General features: G+C 32.5%; 1 protein-coding gene across 1 annotated transcript; it reads right to left on the bottom strand.

Annotated features, from left to right (window-relative positions):
- Positions 1-9461: 9461 nt before the first annotated feature.
- On the bottom strand, positions 9462-20297 carry LOC117176147 (probable medium-chain specific acyl-CoA dehydrogenase, mitochondrial). The gene is made up of 10 exons (XM_033366230.1): positions 19975-20297; positions 19744-19816; positions 14050-14217; positions 13855-13955; positions 13594-13674; positions 13381-13511; positions 13173-13281; positions 10826-10966; positions 10202-10477; positions 9462-10027 (listed from the first exon to the last, which is right to left on the bottom strand). The coding sequence occupies exons 1-10, from the start codon at positions 19987-19989 to the stop codon at positions 9875-9877; spliced, it is 1248 nt and encodes a 415-aa protein (XP_033222121.1). The 5' UTR covers positions 19990-20297; the 3' UTR covers positions 9462-9874.
- Positions 20298-21672: the final 1375 nt, after the last annotated feature.

Below are 21672 nucleotides of genomic sequence, written 5' to 3'. Positions count from 1 at the left end.
ATTGGTACTTTACGAATTTTTTCCTTGACGTCTTCATCGTGAAAAATAAAGTAGAAAAGAGGCCACTCAAAGAGTGTCCTTTTGACGTTAAAGGGTTAAGCTTTTAATATGTCAAGAAGTTACTTAATCGGGACGAAAGTAATTTTTTTGTGAGAAAAAATAATTTTTTTCATAAAATTTAGTAAAATCTTCATTCAGTAACTTCTCGTTCGCGAAATATCAGACAAGATTATAGAGTCGTTTCAAAAGCATTATCGTAAGTAATAACGAATAATCGTGACCGTTCACGAAGACTGTGAGCAGTAATCGTAATATAAATTTAGTGCTTAAAAATGAAAAAAGGTGATGTAAAATATTGGCATGACTTTTAATAATTTCATTATAAATTTTTAAGTTTATTATCATTTTTCAGTGAAATTAATATTTATTGAGTAGTTTTTAATTTAGCTTAAATTATTCTGTACTGCATAAAATAAAGAAAAATGTGTAATAGATATATAATTACTGATAGTTTTAATATTTTGACGTCAACAGAACATAACCTCAAAATACGCATAATTTTTTTATTCACTGGAATTTATTAAATTTCGTCATTGTCTTTATAATTTCTGTTGTCGATTTATTTTTGAAACCAATTTTTTTCTTATAACTAAAATATTAATTGTATTCGACAATATTTTTAACTGAAATAAAAACTAAACAATTTAAAAGAAAATTAATTTTCATTATGATTAATTATTATAATGTCCATATCAGACGTATTTCATCTCGGAGGTCTCAATCAATATAAAACTAATAATACATCTTTCATTTAATTAAAGTATATTTAAAATACAAAAATACACTTAAAATGCACCTCCAAACGCTAAAACCTGATTTCAAGAAAACTTAACTTTTTCACGAAGACCGGGATGACTCACAATTACTAGTACATGACAGATTTGGAAATCATGATAACTGGGACATCGGTGCTTTTTGGCTTTTAATTGTTTATAAATAAAAAGTAACATTAAATATAATGTAAAAACAATTTTTATAATATTCTAGGATGTTTAATGCTTCAATCAGTAGCCATCATTTTTTACATAATTCTACCAAAACGATTTTCTAAATATTTGAAGTCAATGAAATCGCTTATGGTCACGATTATCGGGACGTTTACCTTACACCAGTACACTGGTGGAACTAAATTTACTACCAAATTTAAAGTACTTATATCAGCATACATAAAAATATTTTTTCCGCCTTAAAAGAGGTAAGTTTCTTGAAAGTAGAAATTTTGTTTGACTTTTAAAGAATTTTTCTTCTATCAAATCATCAATTATTTATACTGACACTAACAAAAAGTAGGAGAAAAAGAATGGTGTGGAGAGTTCCGATTTACCGTGAAGGCCATTGAGGGTACCCTTGAAACGCCCGGTAAAGCGCAACTCCAATGTATTTTTCAGAAATTAAATTTTTTTTTACTGCTTTTTATATTGAAACTTTTTTAAATGCTTTTTATCTACTTTACTCATTTTACCATTTGGATAGCAGCTTGTATCAAAGATTTTTATTTGGAACATAAGATAAGTATTAATTTAATTTAAGAAGTATAAGATGTCCAATTTTTCTTACACGCTACATTTCGAGACAATTTTTATAAAAATATTAAAAATTAAGCAGAGCAACAGAAAACAAATATTCATAAATTTAGTGCAGTAGGATTAAGTTGCGTATGCCTACTGAGTTTAGAGAGTGGAAATACGATCAAGAAATAGAACTCTCAACAAATAAATATTTGAAACTAAACTTTCTGAACCTTAAATTAAAATAATAAAATGAAAAATTGTATTTTATATTCTATTTATATTTAGGTTTTATATTTTTTCTACGACGGACAATAGGAAATAATATCAGTTCTAGTTCCTCTTCGCAGGAAGTTTCTGGGATTAATTGAAGGGGCGGATGCAATAACCAACCACCTTAGCGCTCGAACACACGGAGAATTATTGTCCGCTGAGCATATTTTCAAAATTGTTTAAATTTGAGTGTTGACCACCAATACTTGTGGACTATTTTATTGAGCATCTTTTTTTACGACAAGCAAATTCAATGTTTTTTTTTCGTTTTTTATTTATTTAAGGAAAACGAAAATTTTCAACGAAAAAAGAAACAATACTTTTTTACATTGAACTCGCCAGATCTTTGTCGGGAATTGATATTTTTTCTTGAAAATTGTATGTAAAATTCTTTTACATATTCTACGACTGTTGGAGTGCTTATCTAATTTTAAAAACATTTCAGAACTGTGTAATGAATTTCAAAAAATATTATCTTCGAAATCTGGGATGCACGTATATAAACGAGAAAGTTGTGTGAGGAAGTTTCGAATTTTGACAACTTTCAGTGAGAAAAATCTTCCTTAGGGATCAAAGAAGTTTTTTCAAAAAGTTTTAGATCTTTTGTCATCTGGGGAAAAAAATGAGAGTGATGTGAAAATTATGTACGGCTTGCTAGCCTCGACTTGGATCGCACGTCAATGTATGTCAACCCTTGGCGCTATGTTCTCGCGTACCGAGTCGAGGTTAGATCGCCGTACATAATTTTCACATCGTCCTCACTTTTTCCCTTAAAATGACTAAAGATCTAAAACTTGTTGGAAAAACTCCTTTGATCTCTAAGGAAGACTTTTCTCACTGAAAGTTGTCAAAATTCGAAACTTCCTCACACAACTTTCTCGTTTATATACATACATCCCAGATTTCGGAGAAAACATTTTCGTCAATTCACTAAACAGCCCTGAAATGTTTTTATAATAAGATAAACATTCTAACAGTCGTAGAATATGTTGAAAAATGTTACATAAAAATTTCAAAAAATATAAATTCCCGACAAAAATCGGGCGAGTTGAATGCAAAAAAGTATTGATTCTTATTTCATTGAAAATTGTTGTTTTCCTTAAATAACTAAAAAACGAAAAAATTCGAATTTGTTTGTCGTACAAAAACGAGACGCAATAAAATAGTCTACAAATATTGATGATCAACACTCAAATTTGAACAATTTTGACAATTTGCTCAGCCAACAATAATTCTCCGTGATTTCGAGCGCTAAGGTGTTTATTGCATACGTCGCTGCAATTATTTCTTGCAGATCAAGCTACACTTTCGTTCGTTTAAAATAAAAAGAAAAGCAAAGCAGAGGTTTGTGAGTGTTTCTTGAATGAATCATGCTCTCGTGGTAAAATTTTTAAATATAATTGTCTAAAACAAATAAATCTCCCAAACAACTGGAATAATAAGTTATTACATTACGCGCAACAGCCCACAGTTTATAAGTAATGAATTAATAAATTAGTCGACGAATGTAAAATGAAGTTAGGTAAGTGAATACAACCCCGACTCTCTGATTGACTGAACAATTCTATTTCTATAATTATGCTGATAAAAACTGAAGTCTACACAATAGTGTTGTAAATGAAAAATTAATTCAATGAGGAATCCAAATCTCCAAGCAGCCAAAATCATTTAAATTAAAAATATCAGAAAGCATTATAATTTTAGAGGAATTTTATTTAAATATTGGGCAACATTGGGCACGCTTAAATTTATTGTTGGATTAACAAGGCTTCTCTGTTTTGCCCATTTAATTTAGCAGAATTTAAGTTGCATAAGGGTGATTGCCAAAAAGTACTTCGTTTGAGACGATGAGATTTTCGAAAATGAAAATCATGCATATGAATTTTACAAGTTGTGAAAGTTCGTGCAACTAACTTTATAGTGTAATATATTGATATGGAGTGCTACCGGACACTTTATAAAAAAATATTACGCACGCGGAATAAAATGGATATTAGGGCTCAATATCTGGATTTTTAACTGTAGTACAACGACATATATATTAAGCTGTAATATACTTTATGTCTTTAATACTTTTAATTTAAATTTAATATCCAGGCATTATCGTCTAAATTCTGGGAAATTAGAACAAATATATTATTCAAAGTACAAATGCAAAATGACTAAGATTTAAAGTGGTCAACTTTTTGACAATCGTCCATAAATACAAGTTTCTTTAATTTTACAAATTTGTCTCAAGTCCAAAAAAAACATTTTGAAATATTGAAAGTAAGCAACAATATACGTATTGGTCCAATTGCTCAAGAAAGGGTCCCTACTGACTACTAGGCCTTGACGTACTGTCCAGAATGTAGGTCAACGGGGGTATGTTGACTTATAGATACGGAGTATAGAATTATAGATATACCACTTTTAAATTAAATGACTGGAATTGGCGACGTTTTAAACTGCATTTAACCCTAAACTGAAAGTACTCTTCGAAGGTCTATAAACAAGAAACTGTTTCTACTTAAAAAGCTCTGCAAACCTTATGTAATTTCCTAAATATTTTTGTTAATTTAATTCTCCATTTTTATTGAATAAATTTGCATTCCTCTTGAACAGGCATCCTAGAAAAGCCTTTAAAAAAGGAAATAAAAAACGATCGGAAAAGGCTTGAAAGAAGCCGGCATCAGCAAGAGTAAACGGAAACATCCTCATTTGCGCCTGAATACACGTTCTAGTGAAATGAAAACGAATGTGAGCAGTGAGCAGTGAGCAGCAAACCAGTAGAGTCGAGTCAAGAAGAGAACAGAAAAGAAGAGAGTGAGTGTGGCCATCGAGCGAGCATTGTGTGGAGAACAGAGAGGGAAACTGAGAAGGCGAGAGAGAGTGACAAACGGCGAAGCAAACGCGAGCGAGAAAGAAGCAGGATGGAGAAAGCGAGAGGAAATGAGACAGACCTACATTGCGAGGGAAGAAGGGGTCCCGGTAAATCGGGTAAAGGGGCAATCGGGCAAGCGGCATACAGGCATAGCGCGACAACAAAGTGGAGAATATATTAGTTGAGTCGACTGAGTACATTTATCCACCTTCTGCATGAGGTGAGATCAACTCCCGGTAAAAATATGATAAAATAATAAAATAACAAGCGAAAAGCGGAACTGATTGATTCATCAAGAGCTTGGTTACCTGTGCCATCAGCGCCGACCACGTCCACCAGGTCAATTCCATGCGTCTGCTGTACCTGGAGGTGATTCTCACTTGTCAAAATCGTAGTCGTTGTCGCCGTCGAAGAGTCACTCGAGAGGACAGAGGACGTGTTTTCCAGGGACGTAGGAAGTCCAGCTTCCCCGGAGCCGGTGCCGAGCGGTGCTGCTGCCATTCGGTCCTCGTGCATTCCACCAGATTAGACCGAACAACAGGGGTGCCACTCCACTTGGCAAAAACACCTACGCGCTTTTCGCGAATTCGAGCCCTGTCTACGACACGATTCCGCGACAACTCGACAGCTCACTCTCTCCTGCTATCCTCTCTCCCTGTCACACGCACTCGCTCCTGTTTTTTCTTCTTCGTCTTTCTCACTCTCTTTCTTTCTGTCTTTCACTCTCGCGCGCTCTCTGTCTGTCCTGTCGCTTCGCTCGCTCCCCGTTCTCTCGCGAGGGTCACCAAAATCTCTTCAGGTCAGACGGATATCCGTCTGGATGTATATGACATCGCAACAATTACCCGCACGACCCCTTCACGGTTGGCCGGCAGAAAAAATTGGAAAAAATCGAACGTTAGACAAATGTAGGTCTGTAGGCCACTTCTTTACACTTGCATTGGGCACTCCCCGAGTCAAACGAGCGTCTACATGGCACCGCACATTGTTGGTCCAGGACCGTCACATATGTTTCGACGCCACCGACACATCGCGACATCTGAGGCAAAATGACTTATTTTCGCAATAAGATACTCTTTTTCCTGAAAATAAAAATCTTCATAAATATGTTATGCACGGGTCATTATTTTTAATTTAAATATACATATAGGTTTCTCTATCAAAATGTATCAACAATATTCTTAGAATGAAATTTATTAATGTAAAATATGCGACTTGACAAGATCTCTTTCTCTCCCACTCTCTCTCGCGGCTTGCTTGTTCTTTGTAAATTTAAAATCTTTGGAAAATTTCAACTATTATGTTATAAAATGTTTCATAAGTTTTTAGTTATTATTGTTATTGGATAAAAAAAATGAAATTTAAGGTGCTATTAAATAATATTGCTGGCGTTCCAGTGAATAATGGTAGAGTTAAGCAGTCAGTGGGAAGCAATTGTGAGAACTGATTGTGAGATGGCTGCAGGTCATTTAAAGTTTTTCCCTAGTACCTGAAATGAGGAAATAGATATACTATTGTGCCTCCAAAGAGACAGAACATTCTCAAATGCCAAATAAGTCATGCTGTGATTTTAAAATTAATAAAATCGTCCATCGACCCACACCCAATAAATAAAAAGTATAATGTTTACTTTCAATTGCATTTTCAGACTAATTTTTGTATTTAAGCAAAGGTAGTCATATAATGAAAATATTCGTATCGAATTTTTTCACTTTCAAAAATAAATTGTTATATATATTTGTTATATTTCTTTTCGAAATGCTTTTCTTCACGACCATTTAAAATTCCTATAAAAATAATGTTAAAAAGGAAATGAGCGTGCGTCTATTACATATTAATTATTAACTATTGAGTTGAATTCATATTGTATTTGAGGAACTACAGTGCAAAAATGGAACTGATTTTTCAAAAAATCTGAAAAATTATGCAACAGGGCCTTTAGAAAATGATAAAATTTTTAAAAATGTGTTTAGTGCAATTCCTGCATATTTCCGAAAGTAGAACACTTTTTTCAATCTTCACGGTGAAAGGATTTGAAAAACATGACATTGAGAGGTGATGCCTTTTAATATTAAGAACAATACAATTTCTTTCAACCATGAGAAAAAACATAGACATTTCGTGGCGTCGCACAGATTAAAATGTAGATTGGATTTCGCAATGATAAAATAGTCTGCAATTTAAATTTCTGGCATCATTCTGCAAAAGTGCATTAATTTGCAAAGTTTGAAAGTGCCATTTAAAAGAGTTTTCATTTTGAGCTGATCCACTCAAGAATAAAAATACTTCACATTATTAATACTTCTAATCTTGAATTGACAGAAATTCATCAAACTTGTTCAAGTTTAAAAAATTATTTACGACCAAAATTATTATAAACTTAAAAATCTCTCCATTAAGTGTCTCACAGAAACCTATAGAAATGGACAAAAGGATATATAGAACCATATAGAGTCATATAGAAATTTTATAAATTCTATATGGCTCTATCTATTCTTTTGTCCATTCGCATGAGTTTCTATAAGGCATTTAATAGAGGGTTCAAAACTTTGAGTTTTCCACTATCAGTTGACTTCAAGAAAAAAATGTTGAAATACTTCACATATTACATCTTATACATCTAATTTAAGAACTTTCATTTCTTGTCCTGTTGTCCTTTGACTGCAATTATAATATCCTCACTAAAACATACTTAATATCTGTAAAAATGTACTGCCTTCCTTAATTTAAAGGCGATCTAATAAATTGATTTCTGAACATCCTTACGTGACGAGTACTTCACTCGGAAATTAAATGGTGTTTAACTAAATAATCAGTCAAATCTCTAAATATCAGAAAGAGAAACAAGTGACTTTTCAAATAAGAACGTGGGTTCCCGGAATTTGAGGTTACGTTCCTGATTAATCTTTACACCCATGAAATATCACGGAAAGACGCAATTCTCGTGAGTTTTTTTCACAAGTTTCATATAACTCTGAAAATGCATGGTTTGCAATGCAACTGAGACTTTATAGTAAATCTTATTTTCGCAAATAAAGTCTGCAAAATTTATTTTTTCGAATCATACCGGCGACATCAAAAGTGATGTTCAAGAAGAAATTAGAAGTGTCTAAAGTAGGCAAAAGTAGGTCACGTGTCTTAACGTCTGGCAAGTGGCAACCCGATTATGGAAATTTTTGTATCGCAAATTGTATAAATCGTTGTGAACGAGCCAACTAGGCATAACCAAATGAAAGCCATAAAAACCAAGCTTTCACTAAATAAAACAATGAAACAACGATCGGCAAAACTGATCGCTTGACTAGCAAATCCCATCAGCTCCCATTGCAATTTTTATCAAAATGGCGCCAAATTCAAACTTGACGTTGCGTTCTTGAATGCAACAAGTTACTCGAACGGATTATATTTAGTTTCTACCTGGAGTTAAAACATGATGTATAAATTATAAGAATGCTGGGATGACATTTTTTGTTAGATTTGTACATTTATGCATATTCAGAAAGACCGAGACAGGAGAAGTGTGTAAAATTGTTATAAATCTAGTTTATTTTTCTTTTGTTACTTTAACTTCCGTCCAATTACACAAATAGGTATTTTTATCTTTTTCCTAAGGAGATATTATGAAAACAGTGTAAATTTTAGTGCTTTTTAATGATTCAATAAAATTCTGTTGTTTTCTACCTAAATCTTGCCAAAGTCGCGAAAATTGACAACAAAAAGTCATACAAATTTAAACAGATTGTATAATGTAATGAACAAAAATTTTTTGTTCAGTTTACTCTGAAAAAATATTAAATATGCACTTTTTAGTATTTGAATTGTAAACCATTTTAGAATTTTTACGATTTTTTGTTCCAAATTCTTAATTTGTGACATTTGAAAGAAAAAATTAGGTCAATATTGTCAATAGCTTCCGTTCAACGTATAGATTTATACCTAAAATGAGTCACACATCATTTAAAAATGACATTACATATTGCGGAAGTTATCCACAGTTTAAAAATATTTACAAAAACATAAAAAATAGTTAAGTTTAATTAAAGAATGATACAAAAAAAATATTAATTTTAATATTATAATGGCTTCAGGAATTTTAAATTTTGTAATGCGTTAATTTTCGGGAATATATGTACACCTATTTCTTTCAAAAATATTTTCGGAATAGTTTCAAACTCGTACAAAGTTTTATTTTGAAAAAATTAAATGTGATCAAATATTTTTGACACAAATCCTTCCAATTTCTATCTATACAAAATTTTCAAATTCAATCCAATTATCTCACTGAAATACTGAGCTCTAAATTTTAAAAATAATTTCCTACCTTATCATCCTTTATCACTGAAATATTTAAAAAAAAAACTCGTTGAACCTTGAATCACACCGGCTGCTGCACTTCCAATTAAATGAAACGATTTACATTATTTATGATTCTTGATATTTATTTTGATCAAAAAATTAAGTCTTGTTATTCTATAAAGCCCTCTAACGGGCATCACTTTTATCTATTAAGTTTCCAATTCCGTTATTTTTAAATCGCTAACGCTACCCTGCGACGTTCCATGACCTACTTTTATTTTTCGGAATTGCAAGCTAACAAATTGAAATACGAGAAACGTATGGATGTAAAAATATATTTATTAGAAATCTGCATAATATAAATTGACTTACACTTTCTTCTATTAACAACAATAAACGTTTATAAAAATGTACATGTACATGCATTAGACAAGCATTGATAATTATTTGACAATAAAAAGTTAAATAAGTATTTTTATTGTTAAATAAATTAATCACTTTTTAGAATCACTCCTCATGATTCATTTATGGTCGGTTACTGCGCAACTCAACCGATGTACAGAATTCGGGTTATATATATTTTTTCACAATTGCTAATCATACTTCTAATAAAGTGTAGAAGTGTGAAGAACATTTTGATGACCTTCCTTTTTTGATAATAATCAAAATGCTCCATATTAGGCATTTTGATCAAAGTGAAAAATCGAAAAATAGATTCCGAATAGATCCTTGGATACAAAAGGACAAATGATCATCGTACAAGAAATACTTTTATAAACAGCTTTAAATTTTCTGATGTAAATATTTGATCACAAAATCCTTGTCACCGACTAACAACGTGCATTTCATAAATTTCCCTTTGTAGCTCCAACATTTATCGGGCCGTGTTCTTGGCTTCATTAAAAAGTTGGCGAGAAATGATCAGCCTTTGAATTTGGGCAGTACCCTCATATATCTGAAAAATCTTCGCATCTCTCATCAGTTTCTCTACTGGATATTCACTATTAAACCCAGCTCCACCGAATACCTGCAATTTAGAAGATAAGGAAATAATTCACAGGCTAAGAAAATATATACTAAAGTCTAGGGTTACCAGACGCATTGACTTGTCAGCACATACACTGATTTTTCATGAGACCCACCTGGTGACCCTACTAAAGTCATAATTTCGAATTATTTTGTGATGGAAATTTGAAAGTACCTGCACAGCATCAGTGGCTACCTTGTTGGCCACATCGCCGGCGTAGCACTTAGCAATACTGGCCAGAATCGTAGATCTTGGATCTTTGTTGTCACTGGCCCATGCAGATTTCTGCATCATAAGTCTAGATGTCTCAACACCAATAGACATATCGGCAAGCATAAATGCCACAGCTTGAAAGTCTGCAATGGGCCTGCCAAATGCTTTACGCTCCAAAGCGTACTTCGTGGCTTCGTCGAGAGCTCTTTGGGCCAAACCTACAGCACCAGCTGCTACCTACATATTTTAAATAATATAATGAACGTTTAAACGAAGAAATTTAAAATTCGCCTGTACATAATATTAAAATAATTATAAAACATATGTGACCATCCGCGAACAAAGGGACCTAATGCGGAAAAAGTCGTTTTTAGTTTTTTCTTATTTGCTCTTTCGTAAAATTATTTGCTACTGTAAAATGATGCTAAAGCACGTAGTTCCCTTTCTGCGCTGACGGTCACATATTCTCTTCATAGAAACTATAGAAGATTCTTAAAATCATCCTGACAAATGCAGTTTTTAATGTAAATTTTAATTGAATAATTTTTATAAAGTTGTCTTACAGAATTTTAATAAAATACTCACTGGGGGTCGGGTCAAATCGAAAGTTCCCATAGCGATTTTAAATCCAGCCCCTTCCCCTATGAGAACATTTTCTTCTGGTATCCGAACATCTTCGAATGTTACCATACGTGTGTCAGAAGCTTTTTGCCCCATGTTCATTTCCTATGAAACATTCGAAACGTAAGTACAAATCATTGCACAATTTTACTTTTGAAGCAACAATACAAAATTTAGCAGCTGTTAATTTTAAGAATAGAAAATTGAACGATTAAATTTTTATGTTTCAAAATAACTTTAAACTTTAAACAATTCGTCCGAAATTTGAGGTTAGAATATCACAGACCGAATCGATCTGACACACTAACCGGAAATTTTGGATATTCTGTTTCGTAACTAAAAGGTTTTCAATCGACAAAAGAATAGAACAAGACTGAAAAAATAAGATTTTACACTTGAAAAATATTATTATTCGTATATTTATGGCTTAATTGTACGTTTAGAATACTTTCTACAAAAAGGCGTATGGACTCCTATGTCAATAACTGTGCTAATGTTCCAGAAAATATTCCGATGACGTTAGGCTAAAATACTTAATTCAAACCATTAATATCAACGGGGGCTTCCAAATCTTTGATTCCTGTGTATTTTTAGGTGGACATATGGGGTTATATGACCTAAAAAGGCACATGCATTACTACTGTGCATGCCTCAAATATCAGCGCTCTGACACCACTGCGCGGAGAAGAGCGTACAAGGACCGTGGTGGGAGGCGATGGAACTGCGCAACTTAAAATAAATGCATATAGGGGACTTCAAACACGCGAGACTTAAACAAAAAAGGCTTCACGGTATGTTTTTCTACCTTCCACTTTGGCAAGAAAACGTAAATAACAGGCTTCTAATTTGAAAAAATTCAATTTTTAGAAGGGTTAAGTTCAACTACTACTAAATTTAGGTGTGCATCTGGTTATGTATTAATTTAATTTTCTTGAATTCTCTTGATTTTCACTTTCAACTTAAAATATAAAAATAGATAACCATTTTTACCATAAAGAAACTAATTTAATTAAGCGTCCCGCGGAAAAATCTGTTGACTGTTTCGACATTTCGTACATTACTGATGTTAATATACATATATTAGAGTGTTGCCTCGACAGACTTTTGACCGGCGGCGGCGATTTGAGCAATTTTGATCAGCGGCACGCTGCCATCTTTGCTACTCTGCGGCGGCGGGCCGGCGTGACGGACTAGTTTAGTATTTTTCTGACATGCAGCTTAGAAAATATAAACATATTAGTAAAAAAGATCAATTTCCATCATAAGATATCTATTTAAATCCATTTAATTTACCTCATAATTGAGGTGACAGATGCAACAACCCGGCAAGCGCTCGAAACTGCCGACCGCTCGTTTTCCAACAAAGAAATGTCTAAAAATATCGCGATTTTCACCAGAAATACGACTATCACATCCTGCCGGCCGATTTAAAATAATTACAGAGCCGCTTTAATATCTTTATTAGAACTGAAAATAATATAGTTGTACATTTTTGTACTTTTAAACAACAATTTTTATCATTTCTCAAATCTCTCAACTGTAATTGGTTCACAACAGTTTCCCTTATACTTATAAATTTTTTATAAATTTCTCCCTTGTATAAGAAACAATGCTCTAAACTTGACTGTTATTAAATGTACCCGAAAATCCTTACTTTTTCAAAACATTTTTCAATCTGCAAAGCACAAAAATGTTTTTGCATAGACTTCTTCAAGCTTATTTACGTAGAACACTTTTAGCTTTCATATGACTTTTTTAATTGCGTAAGCATTTTTTCTAAGTTGTTAAGATTCAAAGGCAGATGCCTATCCTTTTTTTACCGATAGTAGAAAAAATTTCCCTAAATGACTAGGACCAATTATGACTCCAGTTTTTTTTCTTTATACAGGGTCCTTTAAATAATAAAACAGAATACAGCTATTTTCTAGATTAACAGCTACTATTTACTGTACATTTAAAATGACTTTAAAGGCATTCAATTTCTTTTCTTTTTTCAATTTTTTTAAACTTGCTAGTAGTTAAAAACTCAATTTAACTATGACACTGATCAGAATAAGTCGAATTGATCAAGAAGCGTTTAACGACGAGTTACAGTTTTTTAGAATGGGAAATTGTCGGAGGTGAGTTGCAAATTAGAAGCGAAAAAACTTGAATGAATTTCAATAATTTTAATTTACAAGTATATTGGTTGATGCAATTTAAAAGTCTCTGATTGCACGAATTGCAAAGTGATCACGATAAGCTAATCAAATACAAAGAATAAAAACGTATTTCAGATTTAAATAAACTAAAGATCGAGCTAAGGATTTACCTTTTTACCAGGAATGACGCCGTCGAAAGCTCGTTCCACGATGAATCCTGTGAAAGCTTTGTTTGCCGGTGCTTTAGGGTCTGGATTTGTCCTCGCCAAGACGAAATACCTGTTTTAATTAAAACCCGAGTTTTATTCAAAGCTGCATAAGATTAGATAATAGTTTACTTTTCACTTTTTGAAATGCATAGTAAATAATAAAAAGTACCAATCTGCTACTCCACCGTTCGTGATCCACATTTTAGTACCGTTTAGAATCCATTCGGTGCCCTTCTTCTCGGCCTTCGTTTTAACGCTAGCCACATCTGACCCTGCTCCTGGTTCCGTGACACAGTAAGCCTGTTGAAAAAATTCTTGCTAATGACTATTCACTTCTTACCGTTTTTGTCAAATATTGTCTATTGAAATAAAATCGACTCACAGCAACCAGGGGTTCCTCGATTAGTCTTCCCAAATACTTTTTTTGTTGCTCCTTAGTGCCAAAATGAATTACGGGTGTTTGCTGAAAAAGACGATATTAGCTTTAGGTATAAACTGATCTACAGCACGCAATATGAAGTAGCTCATTTAATTGTTTTCTCCAGCTTAATAAAAGATAACTTTTTTTCGAGTTTCCCATTATCAAACTTCGAATATGATCTCTTAGTAATGAATATAATAACATATAATTTTCTGTACTCACACCAAGACCGGAGCCTTCCAAAGCTGTTTCGATACCTGTGCAAGCATATGCCAACTCTTCCGCAACGATGCATCCGTCAAAGACACCGGCTTCCAAACCACCTTCAATTTATTATAATAAAATCATTTATTTACTTTCAATTTTAGTAAAGAGAATTTTAGTCCAAATTGAATTAAAGACTATAAATGTTCTCACCGCAATGTTGAGGAATATGTCCATTCGTAAGTCCCAGGGACCAAGCTTTCTTCACTAGTTCCCAGGGATATTCGCCCGTTTTATCGTAATGGGCAGCTACAGGAATTATTTCTTCTCTAGCGAACTTCCTTGCCAATTCCTGCATCTCACGTTGGGTATCGGATAATTCTGAAAATGATTTTCGATCTTATTAATTATTCCTTTAAAAATGGTTAACAGTACAGTGAAACTCTGAGGCTGGGCCGGTTTTGAGGATGGAGGTGGTGAATTAACCAGATAGAGTGCCGTTTCGGATGAAAACTCTTTCGTTTGTTCACGTCTGTGTGACCACCCACTACCCGCAGCTCCTTTTACTCCTGCTTGCGGCGTGGCGTCAATTCTCGGAAGAACTATATCAGGGGGTCCAATCTCAGAGTATCACTGTATTTAATGTAAATTTTGGGACTGAACGTGACATTAAATAAAGAGTCTCGAAACTGTTTTGCCTCTCCGTTCTGTGACGCTTGAGTGAGCACCGCGCATCCTTCCGCAGCTCCTCTCACCCATACCCACCCCGCGGCGTCAATTCTCGAAAACATGAACTGGAGTATCACGGAATCTAGATTTGACTCAATTCCAAAAACCAGTGGAGCAATTTGTTCTAAACTTTAGGGATGAATAAAATATATAGTCTTGGCGATGGTTAGGATTTCGGTTAAAATGAGAGGTCCCCTAAAAAAAAAAACAGCTGTATTCCATAGATTTCGACCTGCTGATTTCGAAATCGATATTGTTTTTTCCGTAAAAAGCTTTCATTTTGTTATAAACAATTTTTTGTGAGTGATTGCTTTAAATAAATAAAAACAAATGTCATACTTTTTTCGGGAAACTTGAATAAAATCACATAAAAAAGATATCGTGCTATTTTTTCCCATGAAAAATGGTTTTCCAGTTATGATTTTTTTTTAAATTGGAAAATCCCAAAAATTCCAACAGCGCGAAAACGATGTGGCTCCGAAATTATTTTTTGTACGAATAATCACCATCATACATTCTTTATGGATCAACATATATGGCTTACACGAATTCGTAATAAAAAAAGATAAATTGTTAATAACCATTTTTACAATAAAAAAGTGACGAAAATTACTTTTTACACCGGGTTTCTATTTTATGTCGACATTTAATTTGACCTAGCTTAATTGTCGTCAAAAATTTATTCATTAACATAATTAATTTGCAATAAATAAAACCTCATTTTGTAGTAACAATAAGACATTTCTGTTCGTATTATATACAAATATATTCAACAGCCAAATTTAGTAGTATTATATCAATCTTCTAGAAATAAGTAATTATTTATGCTTGCATATGCATGCTAATGTATCATATTGATCATACTTGAGACAGGCACGGTACCTTTTTTACGTGATTTTACTTAAGTTTCAAGAAATAAAAATCACAATTTTTATTTATTTATTTAAAGCAATTGTTTATAACAAAATGCAAACTTTTTTCGAAAAAATAAATATCGTTTTTAAAATTAGCAGGTTGAAATCTATAGAATATGAGTGTTTCTTTGAGGTAACCTATTATTTTAAACGAAATCATTGCCAGCGCCACGACCAGCCCCATGCATCGCCCACACTTTTCTGTTTTCTTACTATCCAGAGGGGAAGGGTCGGTCAAACTAATCCAACAGATGACGCTTTGATCAGTTGGTCTGACTTTTGTAATTAATTGCATTAAGAAAAAGCAAAAATAATGCAAAACTTGATGCTCTTTGCAAATAAACAGAAAAAAATATGAAAAAATAAGAGTAACTATAACTAATTATTTAAAAAAAGAAAAAGTCATGAATGTATGTAGTTTAATATTAATAAAATTCAAGTTTGAGATACATTTTAATATCAGTTCGAACTTTATATTTCTATGATTTATTTTGCTGATATTATTTATTTTATTATTTGTTAAAGTTGAAAAATGATTTAATGTTAAGATTATTGATGTAGACAATGAAAAATTAATAATATTTAAGACCTACATGACAAAAATATTTCAAACATATACATGATCAGAACAATTAATAAAAAATATATCACTTATATCCAATATAAATATAATAATAATTAAAATATGTAAGTCTATAAAATGAAGTTTTATAGTAAAGAATCTTTGTACCTTTAAAATCTTAACAATTTCAAGTTTTGAAGGAAATATTTTTTTAAAGTAATGGTAATTGCGATTAAAATGACAAGACTATTTGAACCGAAAATCATATATACATTTATACAGTTTAATATAATTTATTTGTTGATTAATCTTGAAAGCTTTTTTCTCGCTGCGTTCAACACCTAATCATTTTATTTAAAAAAATTTAATTTAAAGGAGATTTTGAATTAAATAGTTAATTATATTATTGCAAACCTCATTTCTAAAATGAACAGACTATAGACTATTAAATTCTATAAACAAACGTACCGTACTTATGACGCACAGTTGGAGGAAATTCACTTTTTCCGTAGAGCTTATCGCTCCGAACTTTTGTCTCCTGTATTTGTTTATTAAGAATATTTCCACTCAAAGTGTGGAAAAACTAACATTTTGTACATAATTTTTTACGCTTTAATAGATGATCAAGAAAACTTTATATTGTCTTGAATGCATGTTTAGGGACTCATAGAATACAAATAATTTGTTTATTATTCCATTTATTTGTTATAAACAAATTGGAAAATATTCTTATTGGTAAAGAAATTTTGTTTGCTAAAAATGCTTCACATTAATGTAGGAATGACATTTAACAACAAAACGTTGTAAACGTTTATAATAACCATTGTTATAAAAAATTCTTGTGGCAAAATATTAGAATTTGAGATTTTTCACATTATAATTTCCTTCAATCGCCTGAACGACTTCAGGTATTCCTTAAAATAATAAATTTTTAATAATATTTGATAAAATATAACAATTTAAATTTTTGTCAACAAATTAATAATAGGAATTTTTTGCACTGAAACTGTTTTAAGCTGTTAGACGAATGACTGCTAGTCTCGCAAATGTTTGAGAAGTTAACAATAACCATTTTTATAAATAATTCTCGTGACAAAATATTCAAATGTAAGGTTTTATCAACATTTTGATCTTCTTTAATCGCTACAATGGCTACGAATATTAAAAAAAAAGTATCTTTAATAATATTTATTCAAATACAACAACTTAAATGTTTATAAACAATTTACATAAACAAATTCAAAATGTTGGCAGTTTCACTTGAACATATTCGGGTTTTCAATCGCAATATATGGAGAATGAATCATAACACTACATGCTAACATTCACTCAATACAAAATCTTTTGACAAAAACCAACCGACGTGGCCCTAAAAGAAAATTTAAATTTGTTAATAGTTTAGGTTTAAATATTTTATCACAAGAATTAATAATAACAGTGCTTATTGTTAACTTTTTTATTATTTTTGTGACCAGCAGTCATTCGTCCAATAGCTAGAAACATTTCCAGTGCAAAAAAAATCTATGCGAAAGGGCCAACATTTTGAATTTGTTTAATAAAATTGTAATTGTTATATTGTAACAAATATGTATCTCAAAATTAAATTTTATTCATACTAAACTACATATTTTTATGACTTTCTTTTTTTAAATAAAGTGAAACTCTTCTATAGCGCCGATTTTTGGGCTGACGGTGGGTGGGAAATAGCTCATTATAGCCCGTTTCGCTTTGGTTTGTTTAAGCTTGAGTGACAACCACAGACTCGCTGTTATACCTGCCTGCGGTGCGGCGACAATTCTCGGAAGGGCTATAGAAGGGGGGCTATTTAAAGGTTTCACCGTAATTAGTAATAGTTAGTGTTATTTTTTTACATTTTTTCTGTTTGTTTTCAAACAGCATCAAGTTGTTAATTATTTTTACTTTTTCTTAATGCAATTCAATGCATAAGTCCTACAGATATAGGGTTTTTGCGGCCATTTCGAACTTTGCACCAGGTCAATTTGTAGCGAGAAGTATAATCTACATTAGACTACAAGTGTAAAGTGTTTACATGTCACCAAGAAGTCAGAAAAAAATCAGAAAGTGACGACTTTTGAATCACGAAGGCAAGAAATATCAGAAACTTTTACTTGATCTGTTACAATAGAAAATGAATATGAAACATATTCGAAGAGGGCGTAGACCTAGTACTAAAATAAAAGCATACGCACTGTGATAATTGAAAAATTGCTAGTTTTTTTGTATTATTGCAAATAGTGAGCTGCCGTATATCTTCAGGAATTTGTTTATAATATATTGAAATTTTTGTGTCAGGAAATGAAAAAATAGTATAACGGTAATAAGGTAGGTGAAAATGGATGTCATTTTTGAGTTTTAAGTACCACGTATTAATTATAATTTCTTATCTGCAAAAGTGCCCCCTTTGAATTAACAATTTTCAGATGCGATACGATGAATTTCCTTTATTAATTATGAAATTAATATGTAATTGTGACTGCAGGTGCTAAAGTTTGCCTTCAATTTTACAAATAGTTATTTTTACTTGAGCAACAGCTAACTACACTTGGAGGTGGGGAAAACAATGGACCAAATACATGGGATTTGATCCACTTTGGCCCTGTTTCATTAATATCTTCGTAAAAATGATATTTTTCTATATAAATATATTTGAAAATTAGTAATTAGACTATTGACAGCAACGAGGCAAAGTGCAGAGGCTGTGGATTATATTATCATAAGGAATGTGCGTCAAAATTGAAGAAGTTCACCGATGGCAGAACTGCCAGATGCTGCGGGTCCAGGTCTGGTTCGCCAATTACTGAGAATATAAATTATTTCTCGTCATCATTACAAAGCAATTCGCTGAGCGAGGACGCGAATCTCGATAATTTGGAACATAGGCACTTAATGAAAGAAGATTTAAATCAGGTAAAAGGCAATATCGAGGAACTGACGAAAAAATGGAATCAGTTTCCTCTGCGGTCAGCCAATTAGATCTGAGAGTATCTGACCTGGAAGTTAAAACGATAGAAACTATCGAAAAAATGCAGAACCTTGAAGACATTGTTGATGTCTTGTATATTTTCAAAGTCCAATTTAAAGTTAATATAATACTATCTCAGCTGTCAATATAATTTAGGGTCTTTCATAAGTTAGTATATTAATAATGTTACGCATTTTTAAATTATTGAATTATTTATCAACTTATGATACCGTACAAACCGATACGAAAACAAGTGTGAATTTTTCATCCATCAGCAATTCATTATCTCTTGAAGTGCAATAATTGAACGAACTTTGAACCAGCTTTTTTAATCAGATTAACATTTTTCAGCGTTATAAAATAAATATTGCTGTACTTATTTTGCAAGCATGAACTAATGTTTTTAGTAATATAGCATTTAAGCCTTCCTAGCTACATGATAAATCGAAGTAAAATTCTAAGAAGAAATTTGAAATTATAGAACTCGATCAACGCATTGTTAACAATGAAAGCCAAAATATTTTGGGGACCGTCCATAAATCTCGTGATGCGTTTTTCCTTTGCTTAAGTAAAGAATAGAATACATTTTTCCTTAAGTCAAAAATGTAAACAAAAGACACACGTCACGAGATTTATGGACGGCTCCTTGCCAGTATATTTTCTTGTATTTGTTAAAATTAAACAAGCGATCTTCATTTCCAAAAATTATTTATACTCACGAAAATTAAATCCATTTGACGAAGCATTGGCTGAGAATAACCTAACAAACCGACGAGTCGTTGCACTCAACACCTGCAAAAATATAAATTATAACGATGGATACATACATGTTTTATATTATGTAAAATTTATAGCGTACACGTCCATTATTTTACATCGAATATTTTAATGGATATAATTGTCAAATCTGTTAACAAAAAGTTATGTGCGAATCTGAGCCAAATGCTTACCTTTTGGAGCAACATATTGATATAGATATTTAGTTTTCTAGAAATAATTTTTTAGACGATCAAGTGACTTAGGAACTCGTTCTGAACAGTCAATTGAGATGTGCTCATGAGCTAGCCTGCTGGGGTTAAAGTACAAGGTAGAAAAGCAAGGAAATACAAAAAGTGAATGCAAAATTGGATACTTGTGTAGATTGTATATATCTGTGCATAGCTTTGGCTCATGATCTAAGAAGACACGGTCTAGTCACTGTTACGTCTCCAGCGCTGTTGTCGATTTGAAGACTTGTAGATTTCGATCTGTTTTATCCTGGATTCGTTGCCGACCATGGACATAGGAAACACGGGACTAGGCATGCCATCCTAACTTGTCGAGCGGGGTTGAATCCACGGGAGGGGGGAGAATTCCATGAGTGGGAGAGCCGCCATCTTAAGATGTGCCGTTTGATTATGCGCGCGAGCATTTTTGCCGAAAAACTGTGCATGAAAATATAAACATGTGGGCGCTGCCATGTTTGTCGCGGAACATCAAAAGGTGGCGGACCTCCCCCCTCATTGCATCACTCCCGCAATGGCAAGCCAAGTCCCTTGTTTCCTATGTTCATGTTGCCGACGTTGAGTGATAAAAATCACTAACCGCGCGAAGTGGTCGAGGTTCAAATAACAGACACAACACAATAATTTAGAGAACAAATCAATAGTTTTTATTTAACTTCAATTTAAATATTGAAGATCCTTTAATGAAGATTAAATGTCCTATTCCGTCGCCGAGAACAGTTAGTTTACACAAATAAGATTTCGTTCAGGTTTGACATTTTTAAAGTTTTATTTAGTTAAAACAATTTTAATTAAATGGTTTCTATTCTCACTTCACTTAAAATTTAGTTCGACTCAAGTCGACCACGGCGAACCGTACCGAATTACCGGAGTAAATAAAGTTTTTTGGACTTGAATTTCGATTAAAAATTTTAGAGAAAAATATTCTAAGTCCAATTTTCATAATTCAGAGAGCGAGTGTCGCAGATTTTTTATTTGAAATACAAACGGAGAGACGCAAATATCTGAGCTTTTTCTATGTTCTTGCATATATTTATAACCTCGGTTTTTACCAAAAAAGGGTGGGAATTACCCTACTAGCCAATAGAATTGCTGACGCCACATAATTTAATGTTCAATTAACCTATCATGATGAGGTGCGTTAAGTGCCGTCCTTATATTTCAAGCTAAAATAATGAGATTCTTATTATCAGAAACGTATTTCTACGATTCTCGTCAATTGACGTTTTTCTGTCAAATTGCATTATAGAACATAATTTACGGCGTCTGAGGGGCGGCTTGTCGCTTCAACCCTTTACATGGTACATAATTTATGTATGCTCCAGTGATCCCAGATCTGAAACGAGATGTGGTCTAAAACTCCAGCCCATCACAAGGCAATGTCCGTGTGAATATAGTAGGAGAAGCTGTAAATGACTGAGTTGCGCGCGCAACCCATTTCTCCTATTTATATATCAATCTGCTTACTGCTTTAAAATAAATTCATGAGATTGGGATTTTAATATTTCCAGATTTCGATGCTGGCGTTTCTCATGATTTGAATAGATCGCGCGCCTCTTGATATGCATATATTTTGAGGTTATGTTATTTCATGTATAAAATATAAATTATATAAATAATAATAAAATTATATATATAAATAAA

This window comes from Belonocnema kinseyi, chromosome 7, assembly GCF_010883055.1.
Source record: "Belonocnema kinseyi isolate 2016_QV_RU_SX_M_011 chromosome 7, B_treatae_v1, whole genome shotgun sequence".
NCBI lineage: Eukaryota > Metazoa > Arthropoda > Insecta > Hymenoptera > Cynipidae > Belonocnema > Belonocnema kinseyi.
The sequence above is the reverse complement of the archived record's forward strand: the minus strand, read 5'-3'. Positions and strand labels throughout refer to the sequence as shown.